At 37.6% G+C, this 23,611-nt stretch overlaps 1 protein-coding gene across 1 annotated transcript in view; it reads left to right on the top strand.

The window, feature by feature from the left end:
* APPBP2 (amyloid beta precursor protein binding protein 2) overlaps positions 1-23,611 on the top strand; it is a 62,042-nt gene that overhangs the window by 12,439 nt on the left and 25,992 nt on the right. The window contains exons 2-4 of the mRNA XM_035026667.1: positions 14,698-14,786; positions 17,024-17,175; positions 18,694-18,817. Of these exons, the coding sequence (XP_034882558.1) occupies positions 14,698-14,786; positions 17,024-17,175; positions 18,694-18,817 (365 nt within the window). The remainder of the gene's footprint in view (positions 1-14,697; positions 14,787-17,023; positions 17,176-18,693; positions 18,818-23,611) is intronic.

Here is a 23,611-nt window from a genome sequence, read left to right as displayed (position 1 = left end):
GCACTTTCTTGACTATATTCAGAGAAGAGTTGATGCTACTGATACTTAATTTGTTCCAAACCAACCTAATTCTTTCCAATTAAAAAAAAAAGTAGAAAGAGGTCAACATAACACTGATACCTAAACCTAAAATAAGAGCAAAAAGAAAGTCTCTAGAAAACCTCACTTGTGAATGAGGCAGAAATTCTAGATAAAATAATAACAAATGGAAATGACATCTTTTTTTTTTTTTTTTTAAGATTTTATTTATTTGACAGAGAGAGGGAACACAGGCAGGGGGAGTGGGAGAGGGAGAAGCAGGCTTCTGGCAGAGCAGGGAACCTGATGCGGAGCTTGATCCCAGGACCCTGGGATCATGATGGGATCATGACCTGAGCCGAAGGCAGATGCTTAACAACTGAGCCACCCAGGCGCCCCTGGAAATGAGCATATCTTAATATAATTCACCATATTAATAGGACAGGAAAACTATCATAATATAAAAACCTAACTTCCTTTAGACTTTTAATAAGAAATACAGATTGACATTATAAACATACACCCAATCAAAAGGTAATACACATATATAAACAAGAATACTCAGTGATGAAACATTTAAAGCATTCTAATTAAAATCAGGACTACAATAAGGTATCTTCCATTATCAGTATCATTATTTTTTGTTGTTTCTTTTGGCCACTGAAGCCAGACTGATTTTCTTTTTTAAGATTTCATTTTATTTTTTTAAAGATTTTATTTATTTGCCAGAGAGCATGAGAGAGTACAGCAGGGGGAGAGGGAGAAGCAGGCTCCCAGCTGAGCAGGGAGCCTGATGCGGGGCTCAATCCCAGGACTCTGGAATCATGACCTGAGCCATAGACAGCTGCTTAACTGATTGAGCCACCCAGGGGCCCCTTAAGATTTTATTTTTAAGTAATCTCTATACCCACTGTGGGGCTCGAACTTATAACCAAGAGTTGAATGCTCTACCAAGTGAGCCAGCCAGGTGCCCCCAGACTGATTTTTTTTCTTTTCTTAATTGAAATATAGTTGAGTCATTAGATTTTTTTTTTTTAAGTAAAGACTTTCAGACTTATTTCCAGAGCTGTATACTGAATATTCAGCGTTCCTGAAGTGCTGATTAGTGCAATTAGAATAAAGAAATTAAAAAAAAAAAAAAAGGAAAGAAATAGCCAACAAAATCAACTGAAAAACTAGAGCAGTAAGATAATTCAGGGACACCTGAGTGGCTCAGTCGGTTAAGTGTCCAAAACTTGATTTTGGCTCAGGTCAGGATCTCAGGGTTGTGAGATAAGCCGGCATCAGACTCCAAGCTCAGTGGGGAGTCTACTTGGGATTCTCTCTCTCCTTCTGCCCTTCCCCCTGCTCACACTCGCTGTCTCTCTCTCTCTCTCAAATAAATAAATCTTGGGGTGCCTGGGTGGCTCAGTCGGTTAAGCATCTGCCTTCAGTGCAGGTCATGATCCCGGGTCCTGGGATCGAGCCCCATGTGGGACTCCCTGCTCAGCTGGGAGCCTGCTTCTCCCTCTCTTTCTGCCTTCCCCCCGCGCTTGTGCTCTCTTTCTCTCTCAAATAAAATCTTCTAAAAAAATAAATTTTTAAAGAGAAAAGATAATTCAGTGAGGGGGATCATTACACATTTATGATTTAAAACTCTATAATTTTTTTAAGATTTTATTTGAGGGGCTCCTGGGTGGCTCAGTTGTTAGGCATCTGCTTTCAGCTCATTTCATGATCCCAGGGTGCTGGGATCGAGCTCCGCATTGGGCTCCCTGCTCCACGGGAAGCCTGCTTCTCCCTCTCCCACTCCCCCTGCTTGTGTTTCCTCTCTTGCTGTGTCTCTCTCTGTCAAATAAAAATCTTTAAAAAAAAAAAAAAAAGAAAAAGATTTTATTTATAAGAGAGAGCATGAGGGAGCAGGGAGAGCATGATGGAGAAGCAGACTCCCTGCTGAGCAGGGAACCTGATGCCAGGCTCTGTCCCAGGACCCTGGGATCATGACCTGAGCTGAAGGCAGATGCTTAACCTACTGAGCCACCCAGGCGCCCCTTAAAATTCTATAATTTTTCTATCTGCAATATAGGAAAGAGTATACTGAAAATAACAGGAAAAATGCTGTGGCGTAAATCTAAAAGGAAGTGTACAGAAATCCAGAAGTTTTCAGTAAATGTAGAAGAGACATATTTTGTTTCTACTTTGAAAGATTCAGGATTTTAAAGATAAGATTTCTCTCTGAGGGTGTATATTCAGTGTAGACTTAAAATCCCCAGAACGTATTTTGGAACCAAGTATAAGAAATTAAAAATGTGAAATGGAAGTAAAAGTTCTTAACTTACATAATGGAGTATTGAAGTTTATAAAACACATTCAGAACTCCTACAAATTAATAAGAAAAAGAGGACTAAAAAGAAATGTGTCATTATGTTGACAGTGATTTTTTCTAGATGATAAAATTGTGTGAATTTTCTTTTTTATAAATTCTTTTCCGTATTTTCTAATTTTTCTAAAAACATGTAGTTCTTCTGAAATCAGAGGAAACAAATTGTTTGAAGTTGGTTATCTAGAATACAGAATGAGTTTTTTTTTTTAATTTTATTTTATTATGTTAGTCACCATACATTACATCATTAGTTTTTGATGTAGTGTTCCATGATTCATTGTTTACATATAATACCCAGTGCTCCATGCAATACGTGCCCTCCTTAATACCCATCACCAGGCTAACCCATCCTCCCAACCCCCTCCCTTCTAAAACCTTCAGTTTGTTTCTCAGAGTCCATAGTCTCTCATGGTTCGTCCTCCTGTCCGATTCCCCCCCTTCATTTTTTCCTTCCTACTATCTTCTTTTTTTTTTTAACATATAATATATTAGTTGTTTCAGTGGTATAGGTGTGTGATTCATCAGTCTTACGCAGTTCATAGTGCTTACCATAGCACATACCCTCCCCAGTGTCCATCACCTAGCCACCCCATCCCTCCCACCCCCCATCACTCCAGCAACCCTCAGTTTGTTTCCTGAGATTAAGAGTCTCTTATGGGGGGCGCCTGGGTGGCTCAGTTGGTTAAGCGACTGTCTTCGGCTCAGGTCATGATCCTGGAGTCCCAGGATCGAGTCCTGCATTGGGCTCCCTGCTCGGCAGGGAGCCTGCTTCTCCCTCTGACCCTCCTCCCTCTCCTGCTCTCTCTCTCTCTCTCTCTCTCAAATAAATAAATAAATAAATAAATAAATAAATAAATAAATAAAAGTCTCTCTTATGGGGGGCGCCTGGGTGGCTCAGTCGGCTAAGCGGCTGCCTTCGGCTCAGGTCATGATCCCAGGATCCTGAGATCGAGCCCCACATCGGGCTCCCTGCTCAGCAGGAAGCCTGCTTCTCCCTCTCCCTCAGCCTGCCACTCTGCCTACTTGTGCTGTCTCTCTCTATCTCTCTGTCAAATAAATAAATAAAATCTTAAAAAAAAAAAAAAAGAGTCTCTTATGGTTTGTCTCCCTCTCTGGTTTCATCTTGTTTCATTTTTTCCTCCCTTCCCCTGTGCTCCTCTGTCTTGTTTCTTGAATTCCTCCGTGAGATCATATGATACTTGTCTTTCTCCGATTGATTTATTTCGCTTAGCATAATACCCTCTAGTTCCATCCACGTCATTGCAGATGGCAAGATTTCAATTTTTTGATGGCTGCATAATATTCCATTGTGTGTGAGTGTGTGTGTGTGTGTGTGTACACACCACATCTTCTTTATCCATTCATCTGTTGATGGACATCTAGGCTCTTTCTGTAGTTTGGCTATTGTAGACATTGCTACTATAAACATTGGGGTGCATGTGCCCCTTCAGATCACTATATTTGTATCTTTGGGGTAAATACCCAGTAGTGCAATTGCTGGGTCGTACGGTAGCTCTATTTTCAGCTTTTTAAATTTTTTTTTTTTTTTTTTAAGATTTTATTTATTTGCGAGAGAGAGAATGAGAGACAGAGAGCATGAGAGGGAGGAGGGTCAGAGGGAGAAGCAGACTCCCTGCTGAGCAGGGAGCCTGATGTGGGACTCGATCCCGGGACTCCAGGATCACGACCTGAGCCGAAGGCAGTCGCTTAACCAACTGAGCCACCCAGGCGCCCTATTTTCAGCTTTTTAAAATTTAATTTAATATTATGTATTTGAGAGAGAGAGAAAGCACATGAGAGGGGGGAGGGTCAGAGGGAGAAGCAGACTCCCTGCCGAGCAGGGAGCCTGATGTGGGACTCAATCCAGGGACTCCAGGATCATGACCTTAGCCGAAGGCAGTCGCTTAACCAACTGAGCCACCCAGGCGTCCCTATTTTCAGCTTTTTGAGGAACCTCCATACTGTTTTCCAGAGTGGCTGCACCAGCTTGCATTCCCACCAACAGTGTAGGAGGGTTCCCCTCAGAATGAGTTTTCTTATAGAGACAGAATGTATTTCTTAGAACTGTACTACTGTTTTTCTATTGCCTCATGGGTACACCTAATTTTTACCACAGATTCGTAATGAAATTTTAAGAAAAGAAGCTAAGAAACTTTTTACCCAAATACAGAGATCACGGACACATTGTTATCGTAGTTACCATTGTTAGCTATTACTACTAAGTAGATTTTTTGGTCTTCCATTTGTATCATGGTAGCCTCTTCCACCATTAACATAATCATGCAAATTATGTGATTGACCCATCAAATGAGGGATAGAATTACAAGATTCTGGATACTAGACTTAAGTTCAACCTCATAATGATTGGGAAAAAAGCTCTTAATTTCTTGTTTAATGGGTGTGGATCTAATAACATCTTCATATGTGGACAGCATTTTTAAACTTTAGTTAAGATTTGCCCTCTTATTTGAGTGTCAACTGCTCCTTGTGCTTTTTAATGATACGAACATGTTCACTTAACCTTTTGGCTTATTTAGCAATAAGCAGAGCATTTGCCCTGCATGATACGAATAATCATATGTTGGTCAGTTGTATTAAAAAAAAGTATGCCATAGAACCAATGAGTATAGAGCAATAAGAAATTAAAATGTTAATAAGAAGCAAGACATTTAAGTGTTGGCTTACCTTCAGAAGAAAGCATTTACCTTTTAATTACATGTGTGTTATGTTGAAATACTTCTTTGGTACTTGCTTTAATCCAGGAATTTATAATCTGAGATTACAATGTAATCAGTTACAGAATTTTACCTATAATATTCAACATAAGACCAAAGGAGGAACTAGGGTATATTATGCTAAGCAAAATAAGTCAGAGAAAGACAAATACCATATGATTTCACTCATATGTGGGATTTAAGAAACAAAACAAAGGAACATAGAGGAAGGAAAGGAAAACTAAAATAAGAAAAAAAAAGAGGGAGGCAAACCATAAGAGACCCTCTTAACTGTAGGAAGCAAACTAAGGGTTGCTGAAGGGGAGGTGCGTGGGGGGAATGGGGTAATTGGGTGATGGGCATTAAGGAGAGCACTTGATGTAATGAGCACTGGGTGTTATATGCAACTGGTGAATCACTAAATTCTATCCCTGAAACTAATTCTACACTATATGTTAACTAACTTGAGTTTAAATAAAATCTTTTAAAAAAAAGGACCAAAGGAAATGAATATTAAGTTATATTCCAATGTGAATTTTTTCAGAGCTACATTTCAGATGAATTTTGAGATTAGAGAACAAGAATAAATGTCATTTTATAAGTGAAGATATAGTACATGTGTATTTAATAAAACAAAATACTGCTAATTTTACTTATTTTAGAGATAAAGGATACATTTGTTTGCAGATAAAGGATACATTCTTTTTAAAAACCTTTTATTGAAAAAATTAAACACAGAGGCACCTGGGTGGCCCAGTCGGTTAAGTGTCTGTCTGCCTTCAGCTCAGGTCATGATCTCAGGGTCCTGGAATCGAGTCCCACATCGGGCTCTGCTCAGCAGAGAGTCTGCTCTCTTTTACTCTCCCTCAGTGCTCTACCTCTCTCTCAAATAAATAAATAAAATCTTAAAAAAAAAAAAACCAAACACTTGAATGAAAAAATGAAACACAAAAGTAGATAGAATAGGGGCACCTGGGTGACTCAGTCAGTTAAGCATCTGCCTTCAGCTCCGATCATGATCCCAGGGTTCTGGGATTGAGCCCCATGTCAGGCTCCCTGCTCGGCATGGAGTCTGCTGCTCCCTCTGCCCCTGCCCTTGTTTGTGCTCTCTCTCTTTCTCTCTCAAATAAATAAATAAAATCTTTTTTTTTAAAAGGTAGATAGAATAAATGAACCTCCATGTGTCCCATCACCCAGCTTTAACAGTTAACAATTTTTGGCCAGTCCTGTTGGTAAATCTGTTCCCCTACCCACATCCCCCTTTTCTATACTATTTGGAAGCAAATCTAGCCATCATATAATTTCATCGTAAATGTTTTAGAAGCTACCATACTATTATAACACCTAAAAAAAATTAATAGTAATTCAGCTTATTATTAAATATCTGGTCATTATTCCAATTTTCACTTTCACATGGCAAATATTGTATGCATTTTTAGTTTGCTTGTTTGGAGCAGGATCCAGATAAGTTCTATACCTTGCTGTTCGTTGATCTCTCTCTCTCTTTTTTTTAATTAATTAATTTATTTATTTGACAGAGTGGTTGATCTCTCTCTTAAGTCTCTCTTGATCTGTAGGTTCCCTTTGCATCTGTTTTCTTATGTTTGCAATTTATTTGTTGAAGAAACAGGATCCTTTGTCCTATACACACTACAGAGTTTCCTGCAGTCTAGATTTCAGTGATCACGATATAAAACATTTTCATCATCCCTTGTAGGTGTTTTAGCCTTTGTCTCTGTGGGAACTTCATGGGTTTCACTGGTTTCAGACCAGTTTTTAATACCAGTTCTGGGTTTGGGGTCTGTAAATTATTTAGGAAGTATGACTTTGGACTGATTATTCATATGTCTTAGATTGGAGGTTTCAGTTTTTCATAACAGACTTTTAAGGCTGTGGATGTTCTTGACTTTTTTATTCCTGGCTTAGGTAGGTAGTTCAGCTCCAGGTCCTTCTGCTTAACAGGATCTGCTGCCTGGACTCCTTCCTATCTGGTGGTTGCACTCTACCCACACCATTCAGAGGTATAACCTATTCTGTTTTTCTTCCTTCCCAGCTGTTATTGAGTTTGTGTCTTCTTAATTTTTGACAGCTGTGAAGTTTTTGCTGTTGGTTTGAAACTCAGCTATTTATCCAAAAGTTATTTTTGGATACTTTATTCAGCATTTCCCTTTGTTTGAAAAGGAGCTGGAAGGTTTTCATAATGTGTCACTGCTACCTGCCCTATGGCCAGAAGCTTTACTCCTGTTCCTCTTCAAAACTCAGTTAAAATTTTTCTTAGAGTAGATATAGATATTTTATTTGTGCTACTAAAACACTCTGCTTACCTCCATTGTATAACCTGTGAATATTATTTTTCTGCTCTGACAGATTCTAAATTTTTTTTTGAGATCACAGGACAATTATTACTGACTTTGTATTCCTGTAGTGATAGTCACCACTATATATCTCTAATACCTAGCACAGTGTCTTACACAAATGTTCCTGGTATTTATTATCTTGATAAAAACAAATAATAAGTAGAATATTCCTAGCTGTAGTTTTCTTGCCTTTGATGTGAACAATCACAAAGATAAAACAGATTCAGTAAGCTAAGAGTTCCATGTACTGAATATGCCAGTAAAAGATCTTGGTAAAAGATCAAATGTTAAAGTCTCTTGGTAAAAGATCAAATGTTAAAATAGGAAACTCCTTTTTTATCTATAAATTTAAGCAGCTATTATTTAGATTTTGTTCTTGATTTTTTCATTTAGGTACTGGCAGTTTGTTCTTCATCACTAGCATATTAAGTTTGCATTCACATTTGTTCTCAGAGTTTATTGCATGAGCACTGTTCTGTACAGAGTCCTACAGAGACAGGACATAAGATTATGCCTAATAAGGTGCTTACAATGTGGTTGGGGGACAATAAGTAACTATGTATGAAGTTGGGGCTTTTCCCTAAGTGTCAGCTTCTTTAGATGAATTTGGGTGCTTTGTTTCTTCTGAGGTTCAGTTCCGTCCAAAGTAGATCACTACCAATTTAGATTATGGATTCATTCAGAAAGCACTGAACATATATCTAATGCTTGGCACTTGTGCTAGGTGTTGGGGATATAGTGGTAACAGTGGTCACTGCATAAAGTGTAGAGTGTAGTGGACTGACATGTTTAACAAGTTGAGTGAATGTGTAACTTGCATGTCTTGATGCTACTACGGAGGAAAAAATACAATATGTCACGAGAAAGTGTAACAGGGAATAGAATTTAGATTGGGAGTCAAGGGAAGGTCTCTGAGGAAGTGACACAATTAGTTGAGACCATTAGGAAGAGTTACAGATTAATCAGGCAAAGAATCATGGTATTAGTGCTTCATGTGGAGGCTGTAGCATATGTGTGCAAAAGTCATGAGGTAAGATAGCGCTGAAAGAAAGCTAATCTGGCAGGAATGCAGGGGACAGGGGGAAAGAATGGTAAAAGATGAGGTTTGAAAAATAGGAGTCAGGACTTTTAGAGACTCATAGACCACATTAAAGATTTTAAATTATGTTCACATTGACACTGTCATTGAAAAGTTTTAAACAAGGAACGGCATGAAATAATTTACATTTTAAAAAGATGATTCTGGCTACTGTTTGGACAATTGATTAGACGTGGACAAGAGTGGTAGTGGAGACGCCAGTTCTACGAAACCTTTGCATTAATCCAGGTGAAAGATTTGAAATAGAAACCCTGTCTCGGGGCGCCTGGGTGGCTTAGACGGTTGGGCGTTTGCCTTCGGCTCGGGTCATGATCCTAGGGTCCTGGGATCGAGCCCCACATCAGGCTCTCTGCTGAGCGGGGAGCCTACTTCTCCCTCTCCCTCTGCCTGCTGCTTCCCCTGCTTCTTATGTTTGCAATTTATTTGTTGAAGAAACAGGATCCTTTGTCCTGTAGACACTACAGAGTTTCCTGCAGTCTAGATTTTTAAAAAAAGAAACCCTATCTCATGGGTGTACAGTTTATTGAATATCATCCAGATTTTTAAAAAAACGTACATATATATAATGGTAGATATACAGTTTAAAAACAAAAGTGGAGTTAGAGTACTCAAAACTATTCTGAAACGTGTTCATTTTATGTGTAATTTTTCCTTGATAACTCCTTTTCATTTCTGAAGATTTTTGCTCTTTAATGACTCTTAAAGGGGGGTAATAGTTCAAACATGAGTGAGGTACACAAGTTTCATAGATTGTGTCTGTGTGTGACTTTTTTTTTTTTTAAGATTTTATTTATTTGACAGAGAGACACAGTAAGAGAGGGAACACAAGCAGTGGGGAGTGGGAGAGGGAGAAGCAGGCCTCCTGCTGAGCAGGGAGCCCGATGCGGGGCTCAATCCCACCATGACCTGAGCCGAAGGCAGACACTTAACGACTGAGCCACCCAGGCACCCTGTGTGTGACTTTTCATAGTTACTCTTAGACGGTAGTTTGAACTCAGTCTCTTTTATATTTTTTTCTAAACCTTTCCAAGTTTTTGTTGTTGGGAATTAGCCTAGATTATTTTATATGCTAATCTGATGTCAAAAGTAAGCTGTTCACTCTTAGGCTGTGGTGATTTTGAATTGGCTGGGAAAGCAGCCATGCCAGTTAAAAATCCCTTGGGTTAAGGAGGGATTTCATTCCCATCTTTATTTCCCAAAGAGTTTTCTGGGTTTGGGGCTGTTTTGCGTTGCCCTTGCAATAGTTTTTGCTTTGGTATGTCATAAGATATTTACTCTAGTCTGTGGAAGCCTTTGCTTCTAAAACATCACCAGGAGTTTCATCCTTTTTTGTCTTAAAGATATTAAATTTTATATGTGTGTGTTACTAATATTTTACTCAGTTTTATTGTATTTATAATTGTTTATAATATTTATTTATGGGCATTTTAGGGTTTTATGTAATCTCTTATTTTATGAATTTTGCCTGTGATACAATGTTTCAAAAGGCAATGTTTACCATGTGACTTTTAACACTACTATGATTTAAGTCTGAAATTTATTTTTGCTATATTTTGTCAGGAGGCATCTTACTTTGTTTCCCCATTTTTATGTAGGCTTTATTAGCTACTTCTTCAGTGATTTAAAATTTTTTTCTTTCATAATATGTTGATTTTTTTTTTTTTTTTTACACATACTGAGGTCTGCTTTTGAACTTTACATTTTGTTACATTGGTTGGTCTGTCTTCATGCCTGTACAGTATTGTTCTAGGTCGGGGTTTTTTTGTTTTTTTATTTTTTAAGTGGGGGAGAGGGGTAGAGAGAGAGAATCTTAAGCAGACTCCACGCCCAGCATGAGCCCGATGTGGGGCTTAATCTCACAACCCTTAGATCATGACCTGAGCCGAAATCAAGAGTCAGACCCTTAACCGACTGAGCCATCCAGGCGCCCCTGTTCTAGTGGTATTTTATTGTCTGTTTTCATACCTGTTGGGAGGTAATTTACCTACTTCTAAAAATAAACTGTTTTTCCTTATTTTCCTTAAAGAACCAATAAATAGCTAAAAGTAATTGATAAGAGTCCTTTAATAGCCTCATTATTCATGGGGTACAGAATATAAAATACTGTTGGGGCTCCTGGGTGGCTCAGTCGGGTAAGTGGCTGCCTTGGGCTCAGGTCATGATCCCAGAGTCCTGGGATCAAGTTTCGCATGGGGCTCCTTGTTCAGCAGGGAGCCTGCTTCTCCCTCTGCCAGCCACTACCCGCTGCTTGTGTGTGTTTGCGTTCGCTTTCGCGCGTTTGCGCTCGCTTTCGCTCTCTGTCTTTCTGGCAAATAAATAAAATCTTAAAAAAAAAAAAAAAGAATATGAAACACTGTAATAATGAACTGAAATAAGTCAAATTTTTAAAAATTTAAACAGAATCATTGCCAAGGTATCTGGAGCCTCAGTTTCCTTTTCTCCAAGCTCTACTCCATAAGCTGAATGAATCTATGAAGGAATTATTCTTTAAAGCTTCTATTCTATAAAATGTTAAACATTACCCTTTTATATGTAGTCTTACTTCTTGATAGATTATCTTCAAGAGGCAGTCTAGTGTAAGTTATTAAGAACATGGATGTAAAGACAGACTGCCTGGGGCCAGATTTTACCACTTCTTAATTGTGTGGTTTTGAGCAGGTTATTTAACTTTATATGCCTCAATTTCCTTAACTGTGAAAAGATAGAATGAGTTCCTTATGAAAAGCACTTAGAACAGTGCCTGGCACATATTAGATCTTTGTAAGCATTAAATGCTATTTTTATTCTGAATCAATATCCAGAAATCCTGTTCATAGAATGTGTAAATTTGCATTTTTTGCATAAACCTGATAAGGATAATTTGAAACAATTAAGTCATTACCCTCTTCTCAGAATTTAAATGTGAACCCATTTTTAGCTAGAAAAATTGAACAGCTGAGTAAAGGGGGGTTTTGTTAATAAGGCATATTTACAATATATTTATAATTGTAACTAAGGAAGCAACTTCTCTAAATTTTAGTTTCAAATCCCATTTAGTAGGATATATCAGTTTTTAGTCATTAAAGGGATATTGTGAGTTGTAGAACATAGAAGGTTATTTGTCTTTATTTGACTAGTGAGTATAGGCAAAAAAGTTGTACAACTTGTTTTCATTTCTCCTATCTTAAAAGAAATTCTAAGCCTTAAGTTTGCTAATGATGAGTTATTTTGGTAAGAAGTGAAAATTTTTTTGTTCTATTCCCTTTTTGGAGTATGTATATATATTTATTTTGTTAACTGCATTTGTTTTTCTGCCCCAGATTAAAAACTTATCACATTGTTAAGCCCCCAAGTAGGGATTAGGTTATAAATACTCAGATTTATTTTCCCTAAGTTAGTCTCTATTGGTTAATAGTCAAAGTAAGTATGACAGTGATTAATAATACTAATTTTACTGTGTACATTCCTAGAAGCTCTTTCTATAGCAGAAAATATAATCATCTCCAAAATTAGCAAATCTTTCCTTATAAAGATTTACTGATAATATGACTGTCTAACCATTTTTTTTTTAAAGATTTTATTTATTTATTTGAGAGAGAGAATGAGATAGAGCGAGAGAGCATGAGAAGGAGGAGGGTCAGAGGGAGAAGCAGACTCCCCGCCGAGCAGGGAGTCCGATGCGGGACTCGATCCCAGGACTCCAGGATCCGGACCTGAGCCGGAGGCAGTGGCTTAACCAACTGAGCCACCCAGGCGCCCGACTGTCTAACCATTTTAATGTAAAAATAACATTTCTCCCTTCCGTTCCAGGGCATGTGGTGGTCCCTTGTCTCTTCCCGCCTTCAGCAGTTAGGGATTTTTCACAGCTGTCATTATTGATTTGCATTAAAGTATCTACCTAATTTGACCTGGCTTCCATTGTGACTAGTGATTTATTCCCAAGAACTAGCTGACTGAGTTTGTGGTATATTTTCCCTGCACAAAGTTAACTGGCCAGTTTGGCAAATGAATTCTAAATTGATCTTGTCTTCTCTCTGAAACCCATGTTCTGTCAACTGAGCTAAGAGTTAAATGCCTGTAAAGTGAATTAATAAAACAAAATTCCAGCCTTCTAAGGCACTGTATTTAATAAATTCAAAAGCATTTGGTGAAGCTGGAGTGGAGTAGTAGTATTTGTCTCTTTTTAACTGGGTGCATGTATTAATGGTGATAAACATTTAACACATTTGTTAAAATGTTATTTTTCTCTTTTCTTTCTTTTTTTTTTTAAGATTTTATTTTTAAGTAATTCCTGCATCCAATGTGGGGCTTGAACTCACAACCCCAAGATCGAGTTGCATGTTCTTCCGAGCCAGCCAGGTGCCTCTAAAATGTTATTTTTAAAAGAAGTTCTAGGGGTACCTGGGTGGCTCAGTCAGTTGAGTGCCTGACTCTTGCTTTCAGATCAGGTCATGACCTCCAGGTCATGAGATCGGGCTCCTCCCTCACTTGGTGTGGAGTTGGCTTGAGATCCTCTCCCTCTCCCTCTGCCCCTCCCTCCATGCACTCACTCTTGCGCTCTCTCTCTCCCTCAAATAAATAAATTTTTAGAACAAAAGTTCTAAAAAGTCAGGCAAAATGAATAAATGATTGTGACATGATTAGAAATCCTGCCATCTTGGATTACTTTTGTTTTTATTTATTTTTTCATCCTGGATTACTTTATTTACTTTATTTTTTTTTAAGATTTTATTTGAGAGAGGGCAAGAGAGAGAAAGGGGGAGAGACAGAAGGAGAGGGAGAAGCAGACTCCCCACTGAGCAGGGAGCCCAATCTGGGGTTTGATCCCAGGACCCATGAGATCATGACCTGAGCTGAAGGCAGACGCTTAACCGACTGAGCCACCCACGTGCCCTCGTGGATTACTTTATTTTATTTTTATTTACTTTAATTTTTTTTTTAAGATTTTATTTATTTATTCATGAGAGACAGAGAGACGGAGAAAAGCAGGCTCCCAAGGAGCAGGGAGCCCGATGCGGGACTCGATCCAAGGACCCTGGGATCATGACCTGAGCCAAAGGCAGACGCTTAACCATCTGAGCCACCCAGGCGCCCCTTCCTGGATTACTTTAGATGTCTGTTAGTCAGAACTGAACTGAGATTCTTGTGGTGGTCTGAGGAGCCTTTTAGTGGGCATATTGACCATTCTGGCTTCTGGACATTATCTGTGCTATTATTTGGATAATTTTACGATAACTATCCAGTTTTGTTTAAATATTTTATTTATTTGAGAGAGACAGAGATAGTGAGAGAGAGCTTGAGCAGGAAGGAGGGGGAGAAGCAGACACCCTGCGGAGCAGGGAGCCCGATGCGGGGCTCGATCCCAGGACCCTGTGATCATGACCTGAGCCGAAGGCAGACACTGAGCCACCCAGGCGCCCTTATTCAGTTTTGTTTAAGGAAAAAAGTTAATTTTATAAGTTTCTTGAATGTAACTTTTTATGTTTATTTAAAGATTTTATTTATTTATTAGAGAAAGAGAAAGCATGAGCAGGGGGAATAGCAGAGAGAGAGGGAGAAGCATAACTGAGCAGTAAGCCTGACATGGGGCTTGATCCCAGGACCCTGAGATCATGACCTGAGCCAAAGGCAGATACTTAACCAACTAAGCCACCCAGGTGCCCCCTAACTTATAAAGTTTATTTAATAAATAATTATATAGCACTTTGTAGTATTTAACATGTACCAGATATTATTTTATAAATATTAATTTTTAACTTTATATACAACTATTAAAATGTTTTATATGAATTGTAGAAATTTGTTAATTTAGGGATGCCTGGGTGGCTCAGTCAGTTAAGCATGTGACTCTTGGTTTGGGCTCAGGTCATGATCTCAGGGTTGTGAGATTGAGCCCTGTGTCAGGCTCCACACTGGGCATGGAGCCTGCTTAGAATTGTCTCTCTCCCTCTGCCCCTTCCCCCCTCTAAAAAAAAATTGTTAATTTAGTGTTATATTTCTCTTAGACAGCAGAAGTATGCTTCCTGATCCTGCTGTGTGATAATACTGACTTTGGGTAGTATCCATTAAATAATCAAATATTAAGTCCGTCAAATTATATCCATAAGTATAACTAAAGTAGAAATTTAAATTAACATTTTTAAATTACCTTTTTCATTTTCATTTCAGCTTTACCAACAGGGACGCTTATGTCAGCTGGGCAGTGAATTTTGTGAATTGGAAGTTTTTGCTAAAGTATTGAGAGCTTTGGATAAAAGGTAAAATTACTTTTTAAAAATTATGGTAAACTATACATACCTGAATTGTACCATTGTAACTTCTTAAGTTTACTTCAGTGGCATTGAGTGCATTCCCATTGTTGTGAAACCATCAGTACCTCCTTGTTTTTTGTGTTCAAGAGAAGGAGATTGAATTCATCTTTCCCATGGTAGCTGTTACCATATAGTAAGAGTCACATACAGGTATAGTGACACAACCTTTGATTATACTTGCTATTCTCTGTAGCAGCAGTCTTCCCGAAATTTGCTTTAAAAGCCATTTGTTTTTCCTAACCTTAGGAAAATAAGAATGTAGTTTTTATAAAATATTGCTGATTTCTAATATGAATATTGCCAAGTTCCATTTGTTCAACAAATTAAGTATATACTTGTTGAATGCCTAGGATGTGTTAGGTTTAAGTACTGTTCAAGATGCTGGGATTACGGCAGTGAATAAGATCTACAACGTCTCTTCCTCGTGGATTTTTTATTAGAGAAGAATGATAAAATAATAAACAAGTAAATAACGTAATTTCACTGTTCAGGGGTAACTTTGAAATATGGCCTTTGTACTATAGAGAAACTTTCAGTTGAATAGTTAAAATTAATCCGTAAAAAAAAAAAAACCATAAATGAGAACTTCATTTTGGTAAAAGAAGGCTACAGAAAAACTTTCTAAAAACATTCTTGAAGGGGCGCCTGGGTAGCTCAGTCGTTGAGCGTCTGCCTTCGGCTCAGGTCATGATCTCAGGGTCCTGGGATCGAGCCCCACCCACATCAGGCTCCCTGCTGGGCGGGAAGCCTGCTTCTCCCTCTCCCACTCCCCCTGCTTGTGTTCCTTCTTTTACTTTGTCTCTCTCTGTCAAATAAATAAATAAAATCTTAAAAAAAAAAAACAAAAAAACCATTATTTAAGAAAAGATTAGCTTTCTGGGATTTGAATTTCTCTATACAATTCTAAACATGGCCATTGTAAAGATTTAGTGGAATACCTCTCTTTCATCTCTCAGGTTATCTTTCACCAAGTCCAAATCCCTTGGTAAGTGTTAAATATATTTGTGAAACTAAAAGCATGTAGTTTGACTTTTCCCCCCATTATCCAAAGCAGTGATTCCGTTATTTACAATCTTTTTATTTAAAATTTTTTTTATTGGGATATAATTCACATACCACCACATTCACCATTTTAAATTGTACAGTTCAGTGGCTTTTAGTGTATTCACAAGGTTTTGCAACCATCACCACTGTCTAATTCTAGAACATTTTCATCACCCCGAAAAGAAATCCTGTACCCATTAACAATCACTTCCTATTTCCTCTTACCCTGGACTACCATTAATCGACTTTCTGTCTCGGAATTTACCTATTCTAGACACTTCATATAAAGGGAATCATACAATATATGGTCTTTTGTGACTGGCTTCTTTTACTTACAACGTTTTGAAGGTTTATTCATGTTGTTGCTTGTATCAGTACTTCTTTCCTTTTATGGCTGAATAATTTCCATTGTATGAATATACTGTGTTTTGTTTATCTAGTCATCTGTTGATGAACATTTTGGCTGTTTGGCTATTCTGCTAATGCTGCCATGAACATTTATGGACAAGATGTTGTGTGGACAAATGTTTTTAGTTCTCTTGTATATGTAACTAGGGTATATACATGTGATCACCCTATGTTTAACTTTTTTAGTAACCTCAAAACTATTTTCCATAGTGGCAGTACCATTTTACATTCCTACCATCAATGTATGAGAGTTCCAGTGTTTACATATTTTGCCATCACTTTTTTAGAATAGTAATCATATCCTACAGGGTGTGAAGTGATATCTCATTGTGATTCTGGATTGCATATCCCTAATGATTAATGATGTTGATCATCTTTTCATGTGCTTATTGGTCATTTGTATATTTTCTTTGGAGAAATCTCTATTCAAATCCATTGCCCATTTTTAAATTGGGTTATTATTGAATTATAAGATGATTTGGTTTTTAAAAGTTAGTTTTACTCTTTACTGCCATTAGTTTACACATGCAGGATCACTCAGTAATCTACTGAATAAAGATATTAGGCTAAATTGTGGATTATTGTAGCCTCGTAATTTATAAGGCAAAAGGTTTTTTATCTTGTTCCATCTTGGAAAATAATAGTACTGTTATTTTTTAAAAAGCAAGCTAGCACTTTGTAAAACTATAAAATATGTTACCTTTATAAAATAACCTTTTCTTATCTTGCAGACATTTGCTTCATCATTGTTTCCAGGCTTTGATGGATCATGGTGTGAAAGTTGCTTCAGTCTTGGCCTACTCATTCAGTAGGCGGTGCTCTTACATAGCAGAATCAGATGCTGCAGTAAAAGAAAAAGCCATTCAGGTTGGCTTTGTTTTAGGTAGGTAATAGTAAAATAGAGGAGTATCTGTCCTATAATATGACTCGTATTAAACCTACTAACAATAAAAGATTCAACCAGGGCATTCCCAAAGTCTACATAAGGAGGTTATGAGAAAAACATCAGAAAAATTAGATGTGATTTATTGGATGTTAACTTTGGGCCAAACACTACAGTAGGCATTTATTTATTTTTAAATATTTTATTTATTTATTTGAGAGAGGAGCAAGAGAGCACAAGCAGGGGGAGCGGCAGAGGGAGAATGAGAAACAGGCTTCCTACTGAGCAGGGAGCCCAATGTGGGGCTTGATCCCAGGATCCTGGGATCATGACCTGAGCCGAAGACAGACGCTTAACCAACTGAGCCACCCAGGTGCCCCTACAGTAGGCATTTAAATGTTATCTTGGGTGAGGGGGGCGGGCAGAGGGAGTGGGAGAGAGAGAATCTCTGTGCCCCTGACAAGCAGGGAGCCCAGTGCAGGGCTCGATCCCAGGACCCTGGGATCATGACCTGAGCAGAAGGCAAATGCCTAACGACTGAGCCACCCAGGCGCCCCCAGACTCTCATGTTTAACTTCTCACTTGCATGTGCATGTTTTAGCTCTTTTACACATGCACATATATTTTCTTTGCCCAACACATTTTCACGATCATTTCCTTTAGTCTTAGAAAAATTCTTTGTATTCGTAGTTGCTGGAGGAACTTCCGAACTTTTTTTTCTAAAAAAAAAAACACTCAGCATTTATCCTTTGGTAGTCCCATGGAATATAAACTGCAACCAAGAGTTGTGACCAAAGAATGTCTCTAACAAGAGAGTGTGATCTTGATGAATGTTAAGGTTGGCATCCCTTTAGTCCTAGATGGTCGTGTAAAAATCTGTGGGAGAACAACTTTAGAATCAATAAAAATGAAAGGCAGGAAGGTTAGTGTTCATTGAGGTCCTCTGTCATCTCCACAAACATTTATTATACCAGTATCTGGCCATTGTAATGAGCCAGATTGAAGAAATATCTTGGAGATAGAACCAAGTTCTAACTAACTCATGATTACATTATTGGTCTGGATCCTAAAATTACCAAAACAGTGAAAAAAACTTCATACCAAAAGTATACAGTGATAGAGATAATTTTTTTAATGATAGCTTTATTGAGGTGTTCTTTGAAATTGGGTATGGAGAAATTGAAAAGTTATGTTTACCCTGCAACTTGAAAATGTTAGGATCATTAGAATATATGGCTAATTAACTGGAAAATGTCATTTCTCTAAAAATACGGAGTATTTTTAGAGGTTAAAATTCTTGACTCTTATTCAAGGCCTCAACTTTGATCTCATTACCCGAGTTTAAAAGTTTTTGTTTTGTTTTGTTTTTTGTTTCACAGTATCTTTATTTTGGGCCAAACACAGGACTTTAATATTATGAGTGTTTTCATTTTAGATGATACTCATTTTAAGCATGTCACTTTAGCTTTTAAGTGATTTATTAAATTATTTAAAGTACCTGGTTTTCTTGTCCTTTAGGTGGCTTTCTTTCAGATGCAGGCTGGTACAGTGATGCTGAGAAAGTTTTTCTGTCCTGTCTTCAGTTGTGTACTCTACATGATGAGATGCTTCATTGGTTTCGTGCAGTAGAATGTTGTGTGAGGTAAGTTGGAACAGATCCTACTATAATGGTCCTTAGTGGCTTTTATAGTTTTAGCTCTTATAAGCGTACTTGAATAAACCTCTGAGGTGATATTTAATATGTCACAGTTTCATTAGTCTGGCCTCCTGTCTCTCATCTCCAAAATATAGTTAACTTGCTATAGTCATCTTAGCTTAATATTTTTTCCTTTGTCATAGAGCTTGTGTGTTCTGTTCACTCACCATCTATTTATCGAATGCCTCAGTGTACTCAGAACTGTGCTAGGCACTGGATGCTGGTAAAATAAATATATTTTCCTTGGGTGTCATTTTTTTACCCTTGCTGTTGACATTTCTAGAATTGTGTATAAGAAGATTAGTATCTTACTTATAAATAACTTTTTTTTTTAACAGATGTACTTGAAAGGCAAGCAAGTCTAGAAGTAACTCTTTGTTTTTACTGTCTTTATTTTTTCTATGCATGTAACAGAAAATTATGGAGAGAATCAGTATTATCTACAATTCTATTGCCCAGAAATAGTCACAATTACAGTATTGGTGTATTTTTGGAATTCTAGGTGTGACAACAAACTTCCTGAACTGATGAGGGAAAGACTTGATTCTAGATTTTAAAAAAAACTCTGAGCCCTACACAATTGAATTTCCTAAAATCAAAGAATACATAGAAATTGGAAGCTAGAAGATAGTAGAAATATCTCCGTTACTGAGAGAAAACACTATACTTCACCAACTTCTGGGTGTAAAATAAAGAATTTTCAAATACATAAGGATGCAGTATACTTCCATGTATTTGAGCTGAGGAAAATACTCAAAGAATTTCTCTAACCAAATAAAAGCCCAGTAATAACACTTCTGAAGATAGGAGAAGATACAGAAATGGTGGTAAGCAGTGAATATTGTAATATATAGTTACATGTAAATGAAGTAGAAAGAGAATGAAGAACAAATTGGGAATTTGTAGTATGTCTTAAGTAAGGATTTTTTTTTCAAAGTGGAAATGAAAGGGAGATTTTAGAAGTAACACAAAACAGAAATTCTCAGTTACCACATACTATAAAATGTCAGGTAAGATTTTTTTTTCCCTGAAAATGAACCTTTAGTAAAGAGAGTTGCCTTACAAAGCCCCTCATGTAATGTGATGTTCTTTTAAGTGTATCATTTTGAACAACACAGTACTGTTTGAGAAAGAAATGTTAGCCTGAAACCTCAGCCAGTGCCAGTGTCAGGAAGCTCATAGAGACCACCTGGCAGAATTTTCATTTTGAGGGAGTAATGGGATTTAACACATTCAGAATTATTCTGGAGGTCATAATCTTATCAGTTATGTTAGATATTTTTATTAACTGCCTTTTTAAAGTTTATGGTATTTTCATAATCTCTATACCCAACGCGGGGTTCGAACTCATGACCCCAAGATCAGCTGAGATCAAGTCACATGCTCTTCCAACTGAGCCAGCCAGGCGCCCCTTAACTGCCTTTTTAAATACTGCTTTAAAACGGGATGCAATAAGTGGCTTGGTTGTGGAGATTGTGGATATCTACTTGCCTTAGGTGGGTCGGAAAAGCCCAGCAATTTTAATGCTTTGCAAATGGTTATGGTACTTTGGATAAAATTTCTGGCAACATCATACCAGACTCAAAAAGTGCTGATTTTCAAACAAGTAAAAACATTTTACTCTGAAAAACTGTTAGATGACTCAAAAACTAGTTAGGGTGATGATGAAGGTAAATGTTTTTAGATGTATGTGGATAGTTTGGATAATATTATTTCATAAATTGCAAGGAGAAAAAATTTAAAAATTTTTTAAATTTTTAAAAATTTAATTTAGATTTTAGATAGGTATATATAACATAAAGATGATTTAAATATTATAAGTTTAAAAATGTTATCCTATATATTCCTAAAACTTGATATATTCAAGTTAGCCAAAAAAAAACCTTTTTGGGTAGAAAATGGAGGCTCTTATTACTATATTCAGGTTGCTTTATATTGGGCATATATGATAGCCTTTTAAAAATAAACATTTGAGGGCGCCTGGGTGGCTCAGTTGGTTAAGCAACTGCCTTCGGCTCAGGTCATGATCCCAGAGTCCTGGGATCGAGCCCTGCATCAGGCTCCCTGCTAAGCGGGAAGCCTGCTTCTCCCTCTCCCACTCCCCCTGCTTGTGTTCCCTCTCTCGCTGTGTGTCTCTCTCTCTGTCAATTAAATAAATAAAATCTTTTAAAAAAAAAAATAAACATTTGAGAAAATGTAGTGGTACAAGAAGGTGTTATAAAGGTCTCAGTGAGTGGAGTAGGAATGTCTGTCATTTAATGTTCAAACATTAGCAGTGCTAGGGTTAGATACATAATGACTTATATAATGGAAAAATATGATAGACATTTTAAATTAGGGTAGTGGGAGTAGGGGTAAGAATGATTGGAAAATTGTCCAAACTAGATAAAAAACAAAGAGAAGAGAGGAAATAACTAAGTATGATAAATGAAAAAAAGCTAACTAATGACAAATGAAAAATAATATGAAAAGCTTAAAACAAAATATAACTATCATCACAATACATGTAAATGGGTTCAGTTCCTCTATGAAAAGGTGGTATCTACCAAGAGGTTTAAAAAATGAAATCCAGGGCGCCTGGGCGGCTCAGTTGGTTAAGCGACTGCCTTCGGCTCAGGTCATGATCCTGGAGTCCTGGGATCGAGTCCCGCATCGGGCTCCCTGCTTAGTGGGGAGTCTGCTTCTCCCTCTGGCCCTCCCCCCTCTCATGTGCTCTCTCTCATTCTCTCTCAAATAAATAAATAAAATCTTTAAAAAAAAAAAAAAATGAAATCCAGCTATATATTGTTAAAATACCCCTAAACAGTATCGCTTCGGCAGCACATATACTAAAAACCATCAGTTGATACAAAAGGGATATTGCTAATAAAATAAGTCCACCAAAAAGGTTGTAAACCCCTTGTATAGCAAATAAGATAGCAGCTATCTATATAAGCAGTATACCCCCAAAACACACAGAATTTGATAAAAAGATAATTAATACAATGTTAAGTGCCCCAGGGTAGGTTAATTCAGAATTCATATAAGTTATCAAGGAACTAAATTTTTTCCCTATATCTGCTTTTCTGTTCTTGGTGCTGGTTTTGACTTTGACCAGCTCCCAAGTGGTTTTAAGAATGCTGCCATGGTTTGAAATATCACATGCAGATTTCATATTGTCCAGCAGAAGAAAGACTTCCTTTCCAAGCTCCATATTTTATCTTTAATGACAGGGAACCTTTCTCAGGACCCAACCAGCCTGCCTATCTCGGAGTCTCATTGGCCAGAGCTAGGTCATTTGGTGACTTCTGAATCAATCACTGGCAAACAGAGTAGGACCACTACACTGTGATTGGCTTAAACTACTCATGATTTATTCTTGAATCCAATGAGAAAGGGGTCAGTGCCTAAACAAAATCAGGGTTCTGCACCAAAGCATGAGGTAGGAAAAATGGCTGTTAGTTAGGGAGCCAGCAGTATCTGCAGCATTTCACAATGCTCTGCTCCCACACTTAAAATTAAAACCACACTAGACTGGGGGAGAAAAAAAAAAGATGCAAATGACTAAAATCAGAAATAGAAGTCAAGGTATCACTACCAACCTTCCAGAAATAGAATCATAAGAGAACCCTATCTACAGCTGTATGCCAACAGATTAGATAATGTAGCTGAAATAGACAAATTCCTAGAAATGAACAAATTGCTTAAATTGGCCCAAGAAAATCTCAACAAACCTGTAACAAGTAGAGATTGAATCAGTAATCAAAAACCTTCCAACATGGGGCACCTGGGTGGCTCAGCTGGTTAAGGGTCCAACTCTTGATTTCAGCTCAGGGTCTTGATCTCAGGGTTAGAGCCCCACATTGGGCTTCACAGTGTTCATGGAGCCTACTTTAAAAACAAAACAAAACAAAAAAACCTTCCAACAAAGAAAACTCCAGGACCAGAAGACCTCATTAAGTGAATGCTACCAAACATTTAAAGAATTAACACGAGACCTTCTCAAAGCCTTCCAGAAAATTAAGGAGGAAGGAACACTTCCTAACTCATTCTGTGAGGCCAGCATTACCCTGATACCAAAGTCAGAAAAGAGAAAAGAAAATTACAGGCTAATATCCTCTATGAATACAGATGTAAAAATTCTCAACAAAATACGAGCAAATCAGACTAATAGCATATAAAAGGATTATACACTATGACTAATTGGGATTTATTCCAGGAATGCAGCGATGATTAACATAAAGTCAGTGAAGCCAATAAGCCACATTAAAAGAAAGGAGGAGGGATGCCTGGGTGGCTTTGTCAGTTAAGCATCATGCCTCAGGTCATGATCCCAGAGTCCTGGGATTGAGCCCCTCAGAGGGCTCCTTGCTCATCGGGGAGCCTGTTTCTCCCTCTGCCTGCTCCTCTCCTTGCTCGTGCGCACACTCTCTCTCTGTCTCACAAATAAATGAATTAAATATTTAAAAAATAATAAAAATCTTAAAAAGCAGGAAAAAAACACAATCCTCTCAATAGACACAAAAGACATTTGACAAAATGCAACACCTTTTCGTAATCGAACATTCAGAAAACTGGGAACAGAAGAGTTCCTCAGCATGATAGCACTTATGAAGAACCCATAGCTGACATCATATTCCATGGTGAAAGACTGAAAGCTTTGTCCCGAAGATCAAGAACAAGACCAAGGATGCCTGCTTTCACTACTACTGTTATCCAACATTGTCCTGAAAGTTCTAACTAAAGAAATTAGACAAGAAA

This window comes from Mirounga leonina, unplaced genomic scaffold (genome assembly GCF_011800145.1).
Source record: "Mirounga leonina isolate KUSES-001 unplaced genomic scaffold, KU_Mleo_1.0 Mir_200, whole genome shotgun sequence".
NCBI classification, from domain to species: Eukaryota; Metazoa; Chordata; class Mammalia; order Carnivora; family Phocidae; genus Mirounga; species Mirounga leonina.
Note: the sequence above shows the minus strand (reverse complement) of the source record. Positions and strands in the feature narration are given on the sequence as shown.